This window comes from Ruditapes philippinarum, unplaced genomic scaffold (assembly GCF_026571515.1).
Source record: "Ruditapes philippinarum isolate M1 unplaced genomic scaffold, ASM2657151v2 ctg1123_1_1_1_1, whole genome shotgun sequence".
Classification (NCBI taxonomy): domain Eukaryota; kingdom Metazoa; phylum Mollusca; class Bivalvia; order Venerida; family Veneridae; genus Ruditapes; species Ruditapes philippinarum.
In genome coordinates this window covers 167831-185972 of record NW_026854207.1, presented here as the reverse complement: position 1 = coordinate 185972, position 18142 = coordinate 167831, and the positions used below count along the sequence as shown (strand labels likewise).

Below are 18142 nucleotides of genomic sequence, written 5' to 3'. Positions count from 1 at the left end.
CTAGGGTCGTCCACGAACTGTACGGACATATCTCGTTTTGTAAAGAAAACCTATCGTGTTTTGTATTACTTCTGTATCTCTGTACTTTATTTAATTTCCATATGTAACGTTTGTTCATAATTGATACGGAACAATTTAGACGTGTTCATTCTGTTCCTAATAACACGAATAATATGTAGTCGATAACAAAAAATGTTTTAATTAGAAATTGAAATTCTGTACGCTAGATTCTCATGATTCTGTGCGTTCTTAATATTTGTAAGGGTTCAAATCTGCCTCAATCCGGAGTAAAGATCATAATTTTATAGATGCGAACTGGTCAACGCTAGACCAGCTGGCTTGACTCAAAGTAAAGTGATCAGTTAGACTTGAACTGGTTAGTTCAATGTGAACTGGCTGGCTCTAGGCTCTATGTCTACGACAAGCTCCAGAAAAACTTGCTACGCTAGATTCAAACTACTTCAAAAGCATTAGGTGAAATGACTAGCTCCCTATAGTGAATTGATTTGCAACGGAGCGAACTGGTTAACCTCTAGGTGAATTGGTTAACTATGGGACGAACTGGTTAAGATCTAAGCGAAGTGATCAAGCTCTTTCTGGTTTGAATAGCTCTAGGCAAACTGATTAAGCTCTTTGTGAACTGGTTAGCTAAGGGAACTGGTTTAGCGCTGTGTGAACTAGCTCAGCTCTATGCGATCTGGTTATAAGTTCTTAACATAATGGTGAATTGACTAGTTCTAGGTCAACCTGCTACCTCTTGATAATCTGATTAGCTTTTAATATGATCTGGTTAACTCTAGGTGAACTGACTAGCTCTAGGTGAACTGGTTAGAGCTGAACTAGTAGGCTCTTGGTGAAGTGGTAAGATCTATGTGAGCTGTTAACTTCAAAGATTACAAACTCAATAGTAGTACTTTAAACGACATTGATATATATATACTTACACAGATAAAAATATCGCCCAAAAGACGCAACATAACTCGTATTCATACCATTTGCACGTGCTATTTATGTTTAGCGAGCTAGTATTTTATATGCATATTATAGTAACAATGCATGAATAAAACTGTTCCGTCTTTAGTGCGCGTATATGAAAGATCGTAGACGAAAATTCAAGATATTGCTCTATTTTACACTAAATATTCTTGTGACTAGCAATAATTATGCAATAATTATATTACAATTTACAATTATGCATTTTTTTTTCTCATACACAGATACTTTTCTAACAAAATATCTTAATTTTATTAACTGTTTATTTTGGAATTGCCTTCCCCCGTTTCGTTTCGACAAAGCGAGTTTTAAGGATGTTTAATCAACCGTCACATATAGAGTTTATTTATTTTGTCTATTCTTTAAATAATAACATGTAAGGATATTTTGTATTTTTCACCTTAAAGAAAATTGGAAGGAGAACGTCATATAAACAATTATTTTCCTAAACATTATATACAATATTGGTTCGTTTCCAAACTATTATAAAATTGCACCTTGTAATGTTGATGGTACTTCAAAACTGATATGTTTACTTTTTAAATAATGAATGTTTGATATAAACTTCATTCAACCAGTTCAATCTTAAATCTATTCATTCCTTAGCCCAAATTCTTATTCTAATTGAGATCCGAATTTTCAATTTGCGTTTTGATTTATTGGTATATTGCAGTCGTGTTCGAATACCTAAACTACATGGATATATAAAAATAAATCCCGTTTTCTAGACTTATTTATTACTGATTAAGTAATATTATAATCTTTAATCTCAATCATAAAGAAGTTTAAGTAGGTTTAAACTAAAATGCATGTATATATTTAGTATCACGAAACACGGTTTTAATTTAATGGATTTCAGTTAGTGGTTTAATTATGGATTAAGGTGATTGTACAAGTCGACATTTTAGGAAACCATTTAGAGATAGATATGTTAACGGACACGTTCGTGTGTGATTCTGAGAGTCTATTATGACATGGATGTAATTCAAAATGGGATAAATCAAAAGGCAGGCAGATTTGTTAGGGATTATGGCAAAGTCTGAGAAAGGTTCGGAGAAAGAGATAAGCGAGGATAAAGAGAATGCACCAACCCCGAAGGAAAAAAGACGTCGGGATATATTATACGGAAAGGGAGGTAAGCACCTATGTTATGACACGTAGGGTATCAGATACAGATTATGAAACTTTTAGAGAAATACATCTGTAACTAGAAGACTAAGCGAAAATTAAACATTTCATAATTTATTTCGAGTGGTTGCTAATAAAAATATTTAGAAAGTAATACTTTAAATATAGAAAAACGATATACGTAAATATTAAAAATGCACGTTTGTACAAATACATAATTTAACGCCTAACAGCTTAATACATACACTATACAAACACTTCAAATATATTACAACATTTGCTATTCACGGGAGTCATCAATAGAGTATGGATTTTGATTATGAGTAAGAAAATAATGATAATTATAATGCCGTTAGTTCCAAACCAACCAGTTATTGATCCATGTCAGTAAATCATTTACGTATTAATCTTAAAATTGAATCATAGGCGTAAATTTTCAAGTCTGATGTATTCTCTATATGATGAATACAAATGATACAGGACGGCACCGTTTTATCACGAACTACATTCTCAATGAATAATAAACAAACAGAATTAACATACATTTAATTGGACCAACCGTGTTTAATTTGTCACAAAAGAAGTTTCATTCGAAGTTTACAGCATTTTGATTTTCTACTGTATGAAGTTCAATATAAATGAATAAAGATGCATTTTTTAAACTATAAATCTTTTTATCATCATATAATCACGGATCTTAACAAATCCGTGTCATAATTAAAATATCTCTTTAATCAAATTTAAACACATATCTAGGTCCTATCCCGTCGTAAATATCCGTGTGTATCCCCAACTTAAATTTATCAATACTAGGAACTCGATCACATCATGCATAAAAAGAAAAGAACAGTACTGAAATTTGACTCTTTAATTTTGATATATTATTGTTTCCCCTTAAGCAATGCTAAGAAAGTTCATTTCATCGTAAAACAGGTTTTCATCCAAGGGTTTATATGCTGAAATCTACAAATTGTGCCGAGGTTACTTCTAGATATATCTTTATCAAGTTGGAACGGTGTAAATTTGCTGCAAATATTAAGTTTAATTTCAATTAATTTTTGACGTTACGACTATTGATATTTGCGCGGGAAATCTACATCACCAGGGCCTCATTTGGTCTATACGATAACTACCAAAACATTCCGCATGAACATAGCAATGTCCGAGGTAATCCGAAGTTGTGGACATAGTTGTCACACAAGAAATGTGTGGTGTTAGTTAAATATTTAATCCTTTTATCAAGCGATTAATTCATTTCTGTGGATTAAGAAGAGAAAGACTTTATGACCTCTTTATAAACATTGAGAGAAACAAGAAGTAATGGTCATATGTTGTCTGAATGAACATCTTGCTAAAGAGTAAGTTCACTAATTGGCAAGCAGGTACCCGTTCTACAACAGTGGGAGGGGGTGTTAATGTTTGTTTATAAACACACATTTAGAATTGTTTTATTAGATATACATAGGTGTATTGAATGTATGACGTTTCTGTAAGTTATGAGTAGATTTAGGGCCAGATGTCAAAATAGAAGTAGTGACAAGGGAAAGGCAACCAAGTGTATCTTAGTGGTCTTTGAAATACATTTATTAATTTTATAAAACAATGTGCTAGTGGTTTGAGATATTACTCCAACATTAGAATTTAGATCACATATTTTTTGCAATTTCATAATTATCATCGAGTATGTTTAAAGTAATAAGTATTGACCCACCTAAATAAACTTAGGTTCAAAGACTTTAATTATGACACATTTCATAAAATTACTTAAAATGGAAACGTGAACTTCTTAAGGCCATAACCATAATATTGATCAAGTATCAGAATTATCTATGTGTTTCAGACTAGTAAATCAAGAAACAACCAACATAAACATAGATGTTACATGTTAATTTTGGATGGACATGTTACAAATCAAGAAATCAATATTTAATTCATCTTTATCTGTTCCTCAGTAAAATATTCATCGGCTGCTCTATAAATAAATTTATATGGTGTTTGTTGCTGTATCCAAAGAATCACTGTTCAAAATGAAACTAAAAATGTATTGAGTATATAGCTACAGAAATGTAATTACAAAGTATAATTATCATTATGTGCCACATAACTGATATTTAAAAATTACACCGTTTACAAGTCCTAAATAAATGTACATTGTACATTGTATTCCTTTTATAAAGGAACTTTTACAGTGTTTATTTAAAGGTTTTGATACATGTACATGCATGTTGAGTATAAAAAGAAAGAAAACTTGAAGATATCATTCAAATTCTACATGTAACTTAAGGTGGTGAAACCATAAAGACACTGTCCAGCTGTATTAGTTACTAAAATGATTCGCACATTTTTTCCATACAGAATGTATGTAGGAAATTAAATTTATATTGTAAACTTAAGTACAGATAAGCAATAGAAATCATACTTTTGTTCCTCAATAAAGAGCCAGTTAAGGGAACATAATTATTATAAATATAAAGTAACTAGCAATTAAATATTTAGTTATTTTTTTAGGAATTGATAAATTAATGGGAGGAGATTCTGAATAAAACAATAAATAACACCTAATTAACGACTATGAATTAACCTCTCCTGAAAAGATATATGAGCCGCGTCACGACAAAACCAATGTAATGCGTTTGCGACCAGCATGGATTCAGACCAGCCTGCGCAGCCGCGCAGTCTGATCAGGGTCCATGCTGTTCGCTTACAAGTAGAGAAACTGATAGCGAACTGCATGGATCCTGATCAGATATTATTCTATTTGTTTGTACATATGCCAAATTTGAAATCAGCACTGAAAATTTGCTAAATTTATCACAAAAATAGGGTGTAAAAAAACTTATCGAAATATAAACCAATATTAACATTTAAATGACCAACTAACCTTTGAATCTTACATTTTGGTTTACTAATGTCAATGTCTGATTATGGGTTGACTGTTACATAAGTGGCTGTTCTAACATAAATGATAAAATTTATAAAACTGACAGTATTATATTCTCTTCCAGTTTCAATATAAAATCTAATTAACATGTTCTTCAATTAGTGTTATGTATCTAAATCTAATTCTTAATTTTATTCTTTGCAAGAAAATGTAAATATAAACAATAACAAGTATATTGACCAATAAAAATTCAGTGTTTCGGTGAACAGTCAATAAATTTGATAGAAGAATTTTTTCAAATTAATATTACTAATGTTTTAGAACATTTAAGTTTGTTTGGTTGTAGTATAAATGATTTTTCATTATTACAATACAAAGAATAGATAACTGGCATTATGGGTACTTATAGAAACTCATTCTTTGCATATTTAATGAAACAAATTTTTGTGTACTATTTTAATAGTTTTCACTCTTGTATTTTTGTATAAATTTGTTTATTTGCTTTTCTATAATTTTCCAGTATTGTATTGTATTTGCATTTCCCAATTAAAATAGTGTCTTTATAGAGTCTTTATTTACAATTTATCATTTTAGCACATATTTGTGAATCACATTTTGTTGTCCTTGAGGCTGCGTCAGTGTTACTGTCAGACATTGTTTATTTTATATCTGTTTTATAGTGTTTGTGTGTTTGTACTGAAGAAGAAGACTGAATAGCCAAAACTTGTACAGTATAAATATTTCAAACAATTAATTGGAGTTGTCTCTATTTCACAACATTTATTAAGCCCCCCCTCCAAAGAAGAGGTGGTCTGTATATTTCACATATTGATTGGTCATTATTAGTAGATGACCCCTATTGATTTTGGGGTCACTAGCTTAAAGGTCAAGGTCACAGGGGCCTTAAATGTCAGAATAGTTTCCGCTCATCTTGAAAACTATCACAAAATCTTCATATTTCACATACTAATATTGGTCATAACTAGTAGAAAACCCTATTGAATTTGGGGTCACTAGGTCAAATGTCAAGGTCACGGGACTTACATGTAAATGTCAGAATGGTTTCTGCTTATTATCTTAAAAACTATTTATCACTGTCTTCATATTTCAAATACTGATTGGTCATAACTAGTAGATGACCTAATAAGTTTGGGGTCACTAGGTCAAAGGTAAAGGACACAGGGGCCTTAAATGTCAGAATGGTTTCCACTTATTATCTGGAATACTATTTATTGCAAAGTCTTATATTTCACATACTGATTGGTCATAACTAGTTGATGACCCCTATTGATTTTGGATCAGTAGGTCAAAGGTCAAGGTCAAAGAGGCCTTCAGAATGGTTTCAGCTCATTATCTACAAAACTATCCCTTGCAGTCTTTATATTTCACATATTGATTGGTCATATGTAGTAGATGACATGTATTGATTTTGGGGTCACTAGTTCAAAGGTCAAGGTCACAGGGGCCTTAAATGTCAGAAGGGTTTCTGCTCATTATCTTGAAAACTATTTATCACTAAGTCTTTCTATTCCACATATTGATTGGTTATAACTAGTAGATGACCCCTATAGGTTTTGGCGTCTTTAGGTCAAAGGTCAAGGTCACATGGACCTTAATGTCGGACTGATTTTACTTATTATCTTCAAAACTACTTGTTATCCACATTTTGATTGATCATCACTAGATTATGATCCATATTGATTTTGAGGTCACTAGATCAAAGGTCAAGGTCACAGTAACGTTGAATGTTAAAATGGTTTCCGCTTATTCTCTTGACACCAATTAGTTACCAAGTCTTCATATTTCATTTATTGATTAGTCTTAACTAAACACTTCCATGTACCCTTTTATGGCATGTTTCTATAATAAAATTACCAAAAGTATGAGTCAAGGGCTTGAAAGTGGGGCATATGTATCATTCGACATTTCTTGTTTCATAAATAGAAAAGTTTGACCATGCAATACACAAGACATTGTTCATTTTGATTTCATTTCTTTACATGTTTCTAAGGAAATCATAATGTTAAAAAGTAATAATTTTCTTGGTGTTATGATTTTAAAAATCAATCAAATTGTAACGGTGATTTAATTCTGTATAACAGTGTAAAAACTTATGAAAATTTAGTATATTTTAAAAGTAACTCATACTGTATTGTCAGCATTTTATCAGAAAGTATCATAAAATATTATACAAATCTAGTGTCTTTATATTTTCAACAATAGATGTTATTATATTAACTTTGCCTTGATTTGTCCATATACTTTATTACATACATGTACAATAGTTGACAAATGAAAGTATGGGTGTTCTGCATGACTGAAAATTTTTGAGATTATAACTAACTTTTAAAAAAAAATTATTTCAGAATATCGTATCCTTGGGAAGAAAGGTGAAGGCACCTTTTCAGAGGTGCTAAAATGCCAAAACATAAAAGATGGCTCATATTGGGCCTGCAAAAAGATGAAGCAGAATTATGACAGGTAATTTGACAATTAGCCACAATTTTTAAGCTATTGTGGTCAATGACCATTGTTTTAGATGACATCAGATGGTCTTTTGAATTTTGTCTGATCTTTTATGATATATTTCAGCCTTTTAACCTACATGTACATGTTTGTGTGTTCAATTGTGTTATCATTCATTATTAAACAAACATACTATACACAAATTTTAGTAATTACATGTTCACAAGATCACCCTCAAATAAATACTACATGAGGGAATCTTGTCACAAGTACAGTGAAGTAGCCCAATATTTGTGTAGATACATGTTTCAAGAACCCACCTATAAAATATATCAGAAGACAATTTTCCTGTAGGCAGGTCTTTGACTGTTCCTAATGAAATTGTTTGAAAGCATTAATGTAAACAGATTTCTCATGTATGCCAATGTAACAACTAATATTTATTAGAGAGACTTATATGAGGTGTTTGTTAAAACATTTAATGAAAATACATTAGGTTTTATCCTTTTTAAACACATCATTGTTAACAATGTACAGTTTTACATCTTTAAATATTGTTTATGCTCCAGGCATGCTGTTCATGATGCTTTTAAAAAAAATAAAATTAAGATTAGAATAAGAGAGAGGGACAACTTCCCCCACCCTCATAAACCCTACCTTATTTGCTACTTTTAAAAAAAAAATTGTGGCGGCCAGTTGAAACCTTATACTGTACAAATTACCATATCTTTACCCAACATTATGGCAAAATCATACTGTAAGACCTAATTGATATTTTTAAGTAAAATATAGAATGTTGACAAGGAATGACAGTATTTGAAAAAATAATTTGAACACATATAAGTCAGAAACTTCGTGAATCAATTGCCAGTCTGTGCATAACAACAAAACTTAATGGATTAATTCAACAACAGTTACATTTTTTTTGCCAATTTCTCTTTTGCAATTTGTTTTACTTCCAATGTCTGGCACATGTCTTTTTAGTAAATGAAAAACTTTTGCCAAATTTAACGATTTATTTCCAAAGTGCTAGTCTTCCTAAAAACAGGTCTTGACCACTGATGTAGAGCTACATGTAGCCTTATTAATTGGGCGTAAAACGGTTTGACCCATTTGTCCAACTGTTTTTTTTTCCTATTGGTGAACCATTACAGTATATCATAGTCTCTGACAAGCCTAATTAGTTGTACTAAGCAACATGATCAATTTCTGCTCAACTCGGACGTATTTTAAATATTGAAATATTAAATAATAACTGACAAGTTTCAGATTCAAAGCAGGGCATACTCACTGTCTTTACATAAATTCAGCAAAGAAAACAAAAAAATCTATTTTTATCACAAAAAGCTTATTAAACCCCATTCAAGGGATACTTTGATTTTCAGATGCTTAGTCAAGTCAGTCTGTCAACTCGTCTTGCCAGGATTTAGTTAAATATTAAATGACACTGCCCTATTAGCCTTCAAACTTCATTTGATTTTTGCTGTTATTCATTGTCATTTTGTAGTTTGGGTCAATAGGTCAAAGGTCAAATCTAAGAACTGGAGAAATTTTTTACCTAAAGGCTATAATATTTAGTAAGATATATTGTCCTTTTTACATAGAAGACTCCCAGATTTCAGGAGTCAGTAATTGAAATGTAAAGTTCATCATGAAATTTGCCATATTAAGTTGATGAACCTTATCGTTGTTTGTGTCTATAGTTCAGAGTGACAGTTACATTTTAATAGAACAATGTTCAACCTATCATTTCATATTGATTTCCATAGGAATTTTTTTTAATAAGTTGGTCAAAGGTCAAGGTTGCTAAGATAGAAACATGAAAAAACTCTTTGAGTCTTATTTTGCCAGTATGCTTCAAACTTTAATATTTATGATGATTAAAAAAACCCCCCACAAATATTGATTCTAAATGTATTTGTGTATGATTAAAGATAGGGAAAATGTTTATCACAATTATTATTTTATAGTACCCTCTTATTTTGTCATAAAAGTTTAGAAAATAATAAATTTTCATTTTTACTTTCTTAAAATTTTAGTTCTTTGCCTGATTTACAATCCTTTTTTGGTCAAAGTTATTTCTTTATAAATAGTTTATCATACAGTTGTAATCTTATAGATATTTGTGATAATAGATGTCTGTTAAATTTTGTATCTTAAAATGATTTTGGCGAGATATTTATTTGATACCACAATGCTATCTTATCAAATTAATGTTTGACGCTATTTGGGGATTTAAATCCTGTGAACCACATTAAATTTAGTATCATTTTCGTTAATGGAATATCCATAATGTAAAATAGAGAAGTTTTTGGCGATCATTGATTTTATATCTCTATTGATCTGTGATAGGGTAAATAAATGTCTTTTATACATGTTTACATGTCTAAATCCTTATTTTGTACCGTAACCATAAGCTATGAAGCATGTTTGAAAGTCCTTTTTATTTACACCATTCTGACAATTTTAATGCTTAATGTAAGAATATAATTTTTGAGGTTGATGTGCGATGTTGATATTTTATAACAAAATATGATGAAAGATTCATTTTGGGTGGTTTCTAAAATGTGTTGTAAAGTTTATTGGTTAACTTCTGAAATAAACTTCTTTTATTTAGTTCTGGTCAGGTTACGGGAAAAGTAGTATGATAAACCATACTTAAAATGCTAAAACATATACATTATAAGTTAATTCTAATTCTAAAACAAAAGATGAAGTTCTCTATTCATTTTAGTTTCTAAAAACTTACTAAATCATTGATATCAGTATACTGTATATATTTATTTTAGTTCCTGAGCACTAAGTAAATCAGGTATAAATAATATCTGTTCATTCTTATAACATAATCATATTCTATTTCTGTTCATTTTAGTTTCTGAACTCCAAATCAAGTAAAATATAATGTCACCATGGTTCTAGAACACTATATTAAGTTCTGTATGTATATTTGTTTTAGTACCAAGTTCACTTAATAATACCGGTAGTTCTAGACTACATTGTGTATTTGAATCTTTTTAAATGCCATAAATTATCATTTACAGTTTAACATTATGGTTTTATTGCCAGTAAAACATAAAAAAATATCATGATTTTATTTTCAGCCTATACATTTTTAAATTCTGTGTCATGATATTGTTAACATTTACTTTGAGAGTTATTATATTCGTTTATTAGAAAATTATAACTTTTCATTTGATTTTATTCTATTCTTATGTAAAGAGGGTTATATATATAATACTTATATATTAACCCCTCAATTCATCCTATTTGACATTGTCATTGAATATTCATTCAAGCTTTTGTTTACCCAGATTTTTCGACATTATATCAAGTTTATAATGGCGTTTATCTGGAGTCAGTATGGCACTGAACCTTACCGTAAATAGGAATTAGAGTAAATACATTATGTCATTGAACATGATCTCCAGTTTAGCTTAGTAAAGATTTATGTCTTTAATGACGATATGGTTTTAAAAGATAAAAAAAAATTGATCAGGAGAGTAGTGATCATTCTTTCCTTGCTGAATTTATGTAATAGACTTGTGCTCCTGTATATTAAAAACTCTTCCCCCTTATCTCTGCACCTTACTGCCCTGGATTCGAATCTCGCCAGAGTCTTTGAATTCTTTCTTGTGAAGAAGCTTAGATCCAGCTAGCTTATGGAACGTCCATGATTCTACTCAGGTGCCTGCTAGTGCCTGAATTAATATGAAAAATAATAACCAGTAAAGCTGAAGTCATCATATGACATTACAGTGTCAGTGTAATATAAAAGTACAAAAAAAACAACTAAATAAAAACCTCTCTATTGTTCAATGTTAATTTCAAGAGATTTCGATAAAAAAGGATAAAATTAATCAGATTTATAACGATATTGTCTGGTCATGACTGCATGGATAAGATGGCTGACCTGGAAATAGATGTTTTATTATCACTGAAACAGGTCAAATGGTCAAAATACACAAATAAAGTCTTGCATTGTGCATAGTGAACATTGAAAATGAATTTTTGAGAAAAAATAAGAACATTATCTTTTTAAAGATATGAATATGTATTTTTACTAACGGAAATAACTTATTTTTTCGTCCATTTAAGACAATGCTTCTAAACATTTTCAGAAAAAATGAAAATTTTCATTATTGAAGCTTTATATGTGTATATATTTCTGTTTTTACGTTACTTGTTTGTCCAAATATTTCATAATCGTGTTTATAGATAATGAAAACCCTTTTGTTACATTTTATTTCACTATAAGTGTTTCTTCTGTGTATTTAAGACATTTTATTTATCTGAAATACAATAAAAAGAAAATTGTGTGTATTTGAAAATTGAATAAGTTTTAAAGTATATTGTTCAAGCTTTGTTTGGTATGTTTATATAAGAGAATGTTTGTTTATTATGTACAAATATGGCCTAGTATATTAATATAATATGAGGTTTAGGAGTTATATTATGATGTAAGTGTTGATGTATGGTGCAGCAGGGACTCTTTGATGTTACTACATCTTGTTTATAGCCACCCTACTAACAACATACTATTTCTGTATAACTAGTTTACCGTACATGCTTGAATTAATGCTAGGAGGGGCCCAGTCTTCTTGTCCTCCATTAGTAAAGCTGGACAGTGTAGTTTAAAGCTCAGCAAAAAAAACAACAAAGAAACAACAACAAAAAAACAACAAAAAACCCAAAAACAACAAAAAACAGAAATCAACAAAGGCAAGACAAAGTTGTATAAGATGGTCTGTCAGAGTTAATTCAGCCAAGTCTCTCATTTGATTAAATAAGTCAGTTCCTTTTCCATGTAAACCTGGTGTACAGTCTATTATTATAAGTTATGTACCTTAAATTTAACATGTCTGCTTCTTACCTTTGCCTTGTTTTGTTATAGATGTTTCTGGTAGTAGTGTATTGTTTTTACAAATACAAGTAGGAAAATTTACAGTGAATCATGATTGAAACAAATTAATGAAAATAAATAGGGGGGGGGGGGGTCACCATTCTACTTTTTGAGTTATCTGCCCCTGAAAGTGAGTTTTTGCTCAAAGTAATGCTCATGTGTAGATAAGGTATTCACTATTCAATATATAAAATTGTTTTGTACATGTATGTTTTTCATTATAGCTGGAACTACAACTTTTATAAAAGTTGTCAAAATAAAGTTAAATATTTTTATATAATTTTTGTTATTTTTTTATTTTCAGTTTGGATCAAGTAAATAATTTACGAGAAATTCAAGCTATGAGGAGACTGGCAAACCATGCCAACATCCTTGAACTTGAGGAGGTCATTTTGTAAGTTTGTTTTTGTGTTTTATTGTGTTTTCACCGTAGGGAACGTGTTACAGTATCGCCTTTTTCGGTTACAGTATAGAATTTTAAAGATGGAGGATAATTTGTTGGGAGGACAGGTAGGTGATTTTTATTCCGGTACATACTACAAGTAGTTTAGTTTCTAAAAGATGTTTTTGTGCTTTGCTTGTAAGGAACAGAATCCGGTACCTAGTAATATATTTCGTCAGGCTCTGCACCACAGATTTATCGTTATATTGTCTAAAAAATATGCAGATTTGAATGTTTGAAAATTTGAATCGAGAGACCAGCGCATTTTTCTCCAATTTCGACATTATTTATGCATGCCTAGAAAAAGTAAATCTACAAAACGTACGTCCTTTATGTTAGGAAACGTTTATAAAAGTAAATGACCAGTTGAACCTATTTTCCTGTTCGTTAAATGCATTTGAAAAAATAAACAATGTTACAGTATAGAGCGGGGTGATTTGTGCAGGGTTACAGCATAGACCTAGCGATTTTTATCCGATTTTGTTACAGTTTATACTCAGATTTCGGTTACAGTTTAGACTTCGATATTTTCTATATATACTAGGTAAAATGTATGAATGTTACATAGACTTTTAAATCTCTGTGAGCTTATTGGCCCGATGGCTATTCGTCCGTCTGTCGTACACATGTGTGTTCTATATCATCCGCTCAGTAACTACTTGACTAAATGTGATGAAATTTACATGACTTTCTACCAATTAGTTGTTCAAATGGTTTCGGTTGCAATCGGGGATACGAAAACCCAAATTATAGATTTTGAAAAAAGGCAATGTTTAAAGACCCTTCTCGTCTCGAACTAAAAGCATTCAAATCAAATCATGATCATGGCGTCATTTCGAATGCTTCTTTGTTAAATTTACGATTATTTTGTCATTATTTAATAAAAAGTCGTTTTTTCTTATTTCAGACATTCTGTATAGCAGTTTTCATGTTTCTGAAAAAGAAAATAATATTGAAAGTTATAGAGCATAAATTAAGGTCAGACAATTACAATATCTTCTCTATAGTGAGCCTGATGGAGGTACACAAAAGTGGCAGAGTCGGGATAAGGCCGTCGCCTTCAAATTATCTTTCATTTACTGCTGTAGTTGAAATCCAGTCATGACTTTGGATTCTTTGTATGTGAGGAATCTATCAAGCTAATTTACGGAAGGTCGGTGGATCTAGTCAAGTGCCCACTCGTGTCTGAAATGTTTCCCAAAGGGATTCTGGGGTCTTTCTTTACACTATAGCAGGAATGTTTTCACATGACCTCAGTGTCGTTGAAACTTAAAATCCAAGAAAGCCAAACGTAACAAACCCTTTTAAATACTTACAAAATACATTATGGTAGATGGAAATTCCAACTTAAAATAAAAATTAAGGTTGAAACATTGCTCACTCAAATACTGTTTAATCATTCTTAGGGTAGTGCCTCTTGTCAATTGTGTCTTTTGACAGCTTATCTATGGTATGCAGGCTTCATAACATGCAATCCCCTCTCAAAATTTCATTTTATTTAGTTTCACTCATTGTATTCTTTAGGGCACACGAAATTTTTAACCTAATATGCCGCTTTTCATAGAATGGCAATAACGTGTCACATTGAAGATTCCATGATAACCGCCATATGAACACATCCACAGATGTTAAAAAATCTAAAGTGTACCAGTTCATGTTTAATGTAAATTCTGCTGAAGCCGGTGCTAGGCGGCTTGGACGGTAGCTTGCAGTTACCACTACCGTCCATGAACAGGTTTAATCAAAACTGATCCTGCAACATTTTCATGTTTTCCGTGTTGGACTTCTGTTAAGGAATCTTTTTTCTCTATTTTATTACTAATAGGCATTATTATAATGTGTAATGAAATCAAGCAATAATCTTTCTTCCCTCAATACAATTCGATAAAAGTTACTGTTGTTGTCGTGAAAACAGTCCTTACTTAGGACATTACTTATTCTGCAAAAAGTCTCAATCTGAAACTTAAAGTAAAAAAAATAGCAAACTATAACTGTTCTGCTGAAGAAAAAAAGTAATACAACCTTTCAAGAATGTATTAAATAGAAAGGAATGAGTTATTTCATAAAAATAATGGATACACGAACTTTGTTTGAAATTTGGCAAGTATCTAAACTGTAACCGAAATCTGGGTATAAACTGTAACAAAATTGTATCAAAGTCGCTAGGTCTATGCTGTAACCCTTCAAAATTAACCTCGCTCTATACTGTAACATTGTTTATTTTTTCAAACGCATTTTACCAACAGGAAAATAGGTTCAACTGGTCATTTACTTTTATAAACGTTTCTAAACACAAAGGACTAACGTTTTGTAGATTTACTTTATCTAGGCATGCTTAAATAATGTCGGAATGGGGAAAAAATGCGTTGGTCTCCCGATTCAAATTTTTAAACCTTCAAATCTGCACATTTATGAGACAATATAGAGATAAATCTGCAGTGCAGGGTCTGAAGAAATATATGACTAGATACCGGATTCTGTTCCTTACAAGCAAAGCACAAAAACATCTTTTAGAAACTAAACTACTAGTAGTATGGACCTGAATAAAAATCACCTACATCTTTTCCCATAAATAATCCTCCATCTTGAAAATTCTATACTGTAACCGAAAAAGGCGATACTGTAACACGTTCCCTACGGTGTGTTTTAGGATTTATGAAATATAAGAGAATAAGGGTTATTGGTAAATAATCATTTGATTTATTATGTTAGGAATTTTACACTAGATCTTAGGTACAGTTTAAATAGAAAATTTGAGAATAAAGTCTCTTTAAAAATCTCAGTTTCACTCAAAAGTACCTGTACAGAAGTTACTGTTAGGTTATTTTGTGGCCACTTTCAATTTATCTCTGAAAGAAGAGCTTGTAATTAATTGATCATTTAATGTTGCCAGAAAAGTTTCAAACTGTTATGGTTTCAGTGAAAAATTGTTTGATTGGTATAATTATGCATTGTACTATGAAATACATGTATTGTTTTTCATATTTAAAATTATATTAGTACTAGTATTTTTTATTGCAATTTTCCCTTGTTTACTTTATAGGCTATATACTGTAGTGTAGGAATAGTATGTCAAGACAAAGATTTCCCATAGTTGTTGTCCATACAAATTGTATTTGAACACTTAAGTTAAATGTTGTTACCTTCTGAAAAAACAACAGATTGTTTATATAATATAAATGTATTTAATAAACAATATAAATATATTTACAGGATTGTAATTGCTACATTAATATTTATTTTGTATAAGAGTGCCACACAGATCTTAGATAAGTTAAAGCTTAAGCAGATAAAGCATAAAACCAAAAGCTTATAAACATAAGCCTTGGTTATGAAAATTTATTGATAACTTGCTGATATTTAACTAGTTTTCATAGCAGAGTTTAGTTAGATGAAAAATGTTAGAAATGTTTAATATGGAGACTTGCTTGTTTTCATTCATGTCCATGGACTTTAATTCTGTAAGACCTAGTTCTTCTGGCACTGATTATCATATACTACTAATGGCTGCTGAAAAATGGGGAAAAAAAAGAATCTGGTTGCTCTGATATTGTTAAAAAGGAAAAAGATTTTTATAGTACATAATGTCTCTTATAAGATTAAGTATTAAATGTATTATCTTTATTAGCAAAGGGCAGTCTTCAACAATTTGTTAAGTCTTGACTTTTTTCACCACTATCACAGCCAGTGTCTTTAATTCTTTATGTGAAGAACCAATCTAGCTAGGTTTAAGAAGGTTAAATTGCCCTTCTACTCAAATGACTGATGTTGTCTAAATAATGCAAAGAGAGGCACCCGAGGTCTTTCTCATCCAATAAAAGTTGAAAGTCACCGTATGACCTTTATATTGTGTCAGTGGAACTTAAAGCAGCATGCCTCCATATTCATGCTAATTTTGATGAAAAGTAGAATATTGTCAAGTGAACAAGAAAATAATTTTCACATAAAATCTACTAAAATTATGAATATAATTGTCCAGCAAAAAATAGACCTTACTGTGTTAATAATACAGAAGACATAGGGTGATAAATATCTAAAAATCAGTCATTAATGGTATATAATATGTAAAATATTTCTTTAGTTTTGAATATTTTTACATTTCTTAAAATCTTAGTACATTTTTCTCAAGGTTGATTTTCTTGAAATATGTTATCAGGTCAGTCAAGCAGCTTTAGACCCCTTGCCTCAAATTATCAGCAAGATAGTGTATTGGACTATCTTCTGTAAAAGTCACTGGTCATGTTGAGTTCATTGAAGAAGAATACACATGATAATTGAGCCGCGTCACGACAAAACCAACTTAGTGCGTTTGCGACCAGCATGGATTCAGACCAGCCTGTGCATCCGCGCAGTCTGATCAGGAGCCATGCTGTTCGCTTACAAACCCTATAACAAGTAGAGAAGCTGACAGCGAACAGCATAGATCCTAATCAGACTGCGCGAATGCGCAGGCTGGTCTGGATCAATGCTGTTCCCAAACACACTATGTTGGTTTTGTCGTGACGCTGCTCATATGATAAACTATGCAAGTGATATTACAAAAATTTCACATTATAAAGCTTGTATTTTATCAAGGTGGTTGTAAATACTTTAGAAATTGTCAAATCCATCCAGAAGCATTTTAAAGTACTTAGATATTTTTCAAGTACATATGGAGAGACATATATTTCATTTTAATATGTTTAATAGATTTATTGAATTTCTCCATTTTATGATTACAGTGACAAGAAAAGTGGTACTCTAGTCCTGATATGTGAGCTGATGGATATGAATATTTATGAGCTGATAAGAGGCAAGTGAACATTTTCCCTTCTTAAATTTTTATTTCACAAAATGTAAAAATTGTCATGTTTCTGATGGTTAATATTGTAAAATTATAAAAGTTTGAGGTAGTTAAGTACAGTCTACCCTACTATGGCTGGGTGGTCAACATGCCAGACTAGTTATCTAAAGATTGCTAGCCATGTGGGTCAAACCTTTTCATTGGCAAGCCATTGTTTTTTCTTCAGCAAGAAACTACACTCATTTCTCAGTACTGGTTGGTCCCAGGAACGGATTTGAGAGTGTGTATATAGCTTCCTACACAATCAAACTAAACTAAATTCAGTATAAACTATTAACTTGTGCTAATGAACACAACTGAAATGTTCTGGTTTGTTGTAAGAAAAATTTACAGAAACTTTGAGGTTTTTTTATACCAGCCTAATTGAATGTTCAGAAAGCAGACTGGTTAAAAAAAATAATGTAAAAGGGAAAAAAACATACACACTTGAAAGAAATCTTTTAAAAACTTATCTTCACATACATGTACAATAAACCTATTCTCTATTAG

At 30.9% G+C, this 18142-nt stretch overlaps 1 protein-coding gene across 4 annotated transcripts in view; it reads left to right on the top strand.

Moving 5' to 3' along the window:
- The first annotated feature begins 1669 nt into the window (after nucleotides 1-1669).
- LOC132739437 (MAPK/MAK/MRK overlapping kinase-like) overlaps nucleotides 1670-18142 on the top strand; it is a 34005-nt gene continuing 17532 nt past the window's right edge. For 2 of the 4 annotated variants that reach the window (XM_060727155.1, XM_060727154.1), the window contains exons 1-4: nucleotides 1672-2128; nucleotides 7369-7483; nucleotides 12673-12762; nucleotides 17532-17602. In XM_060727155.1, coding sequence (XP_060583138.1) covers nucleotides 2023-2128; nucleotides 7369-7483; nucleotides 12673-12762; nucleotides 17532-17602 — 382 coding nt within the window. In that variant the 5' untranslated portion in view covers nucleotides 1672-2022. Of the gene's footprint in view, nucleotides 2129-3268; nucleotides 3480-7368; nucleotides 7484-12672; nucleotides 12763-17531; nucleotides 17603-18142 lie in introns of those variants that run through there. The other 2 variants (XM_060727156.1, XM_060727157.1) reach the window with 2 other exon arrangements.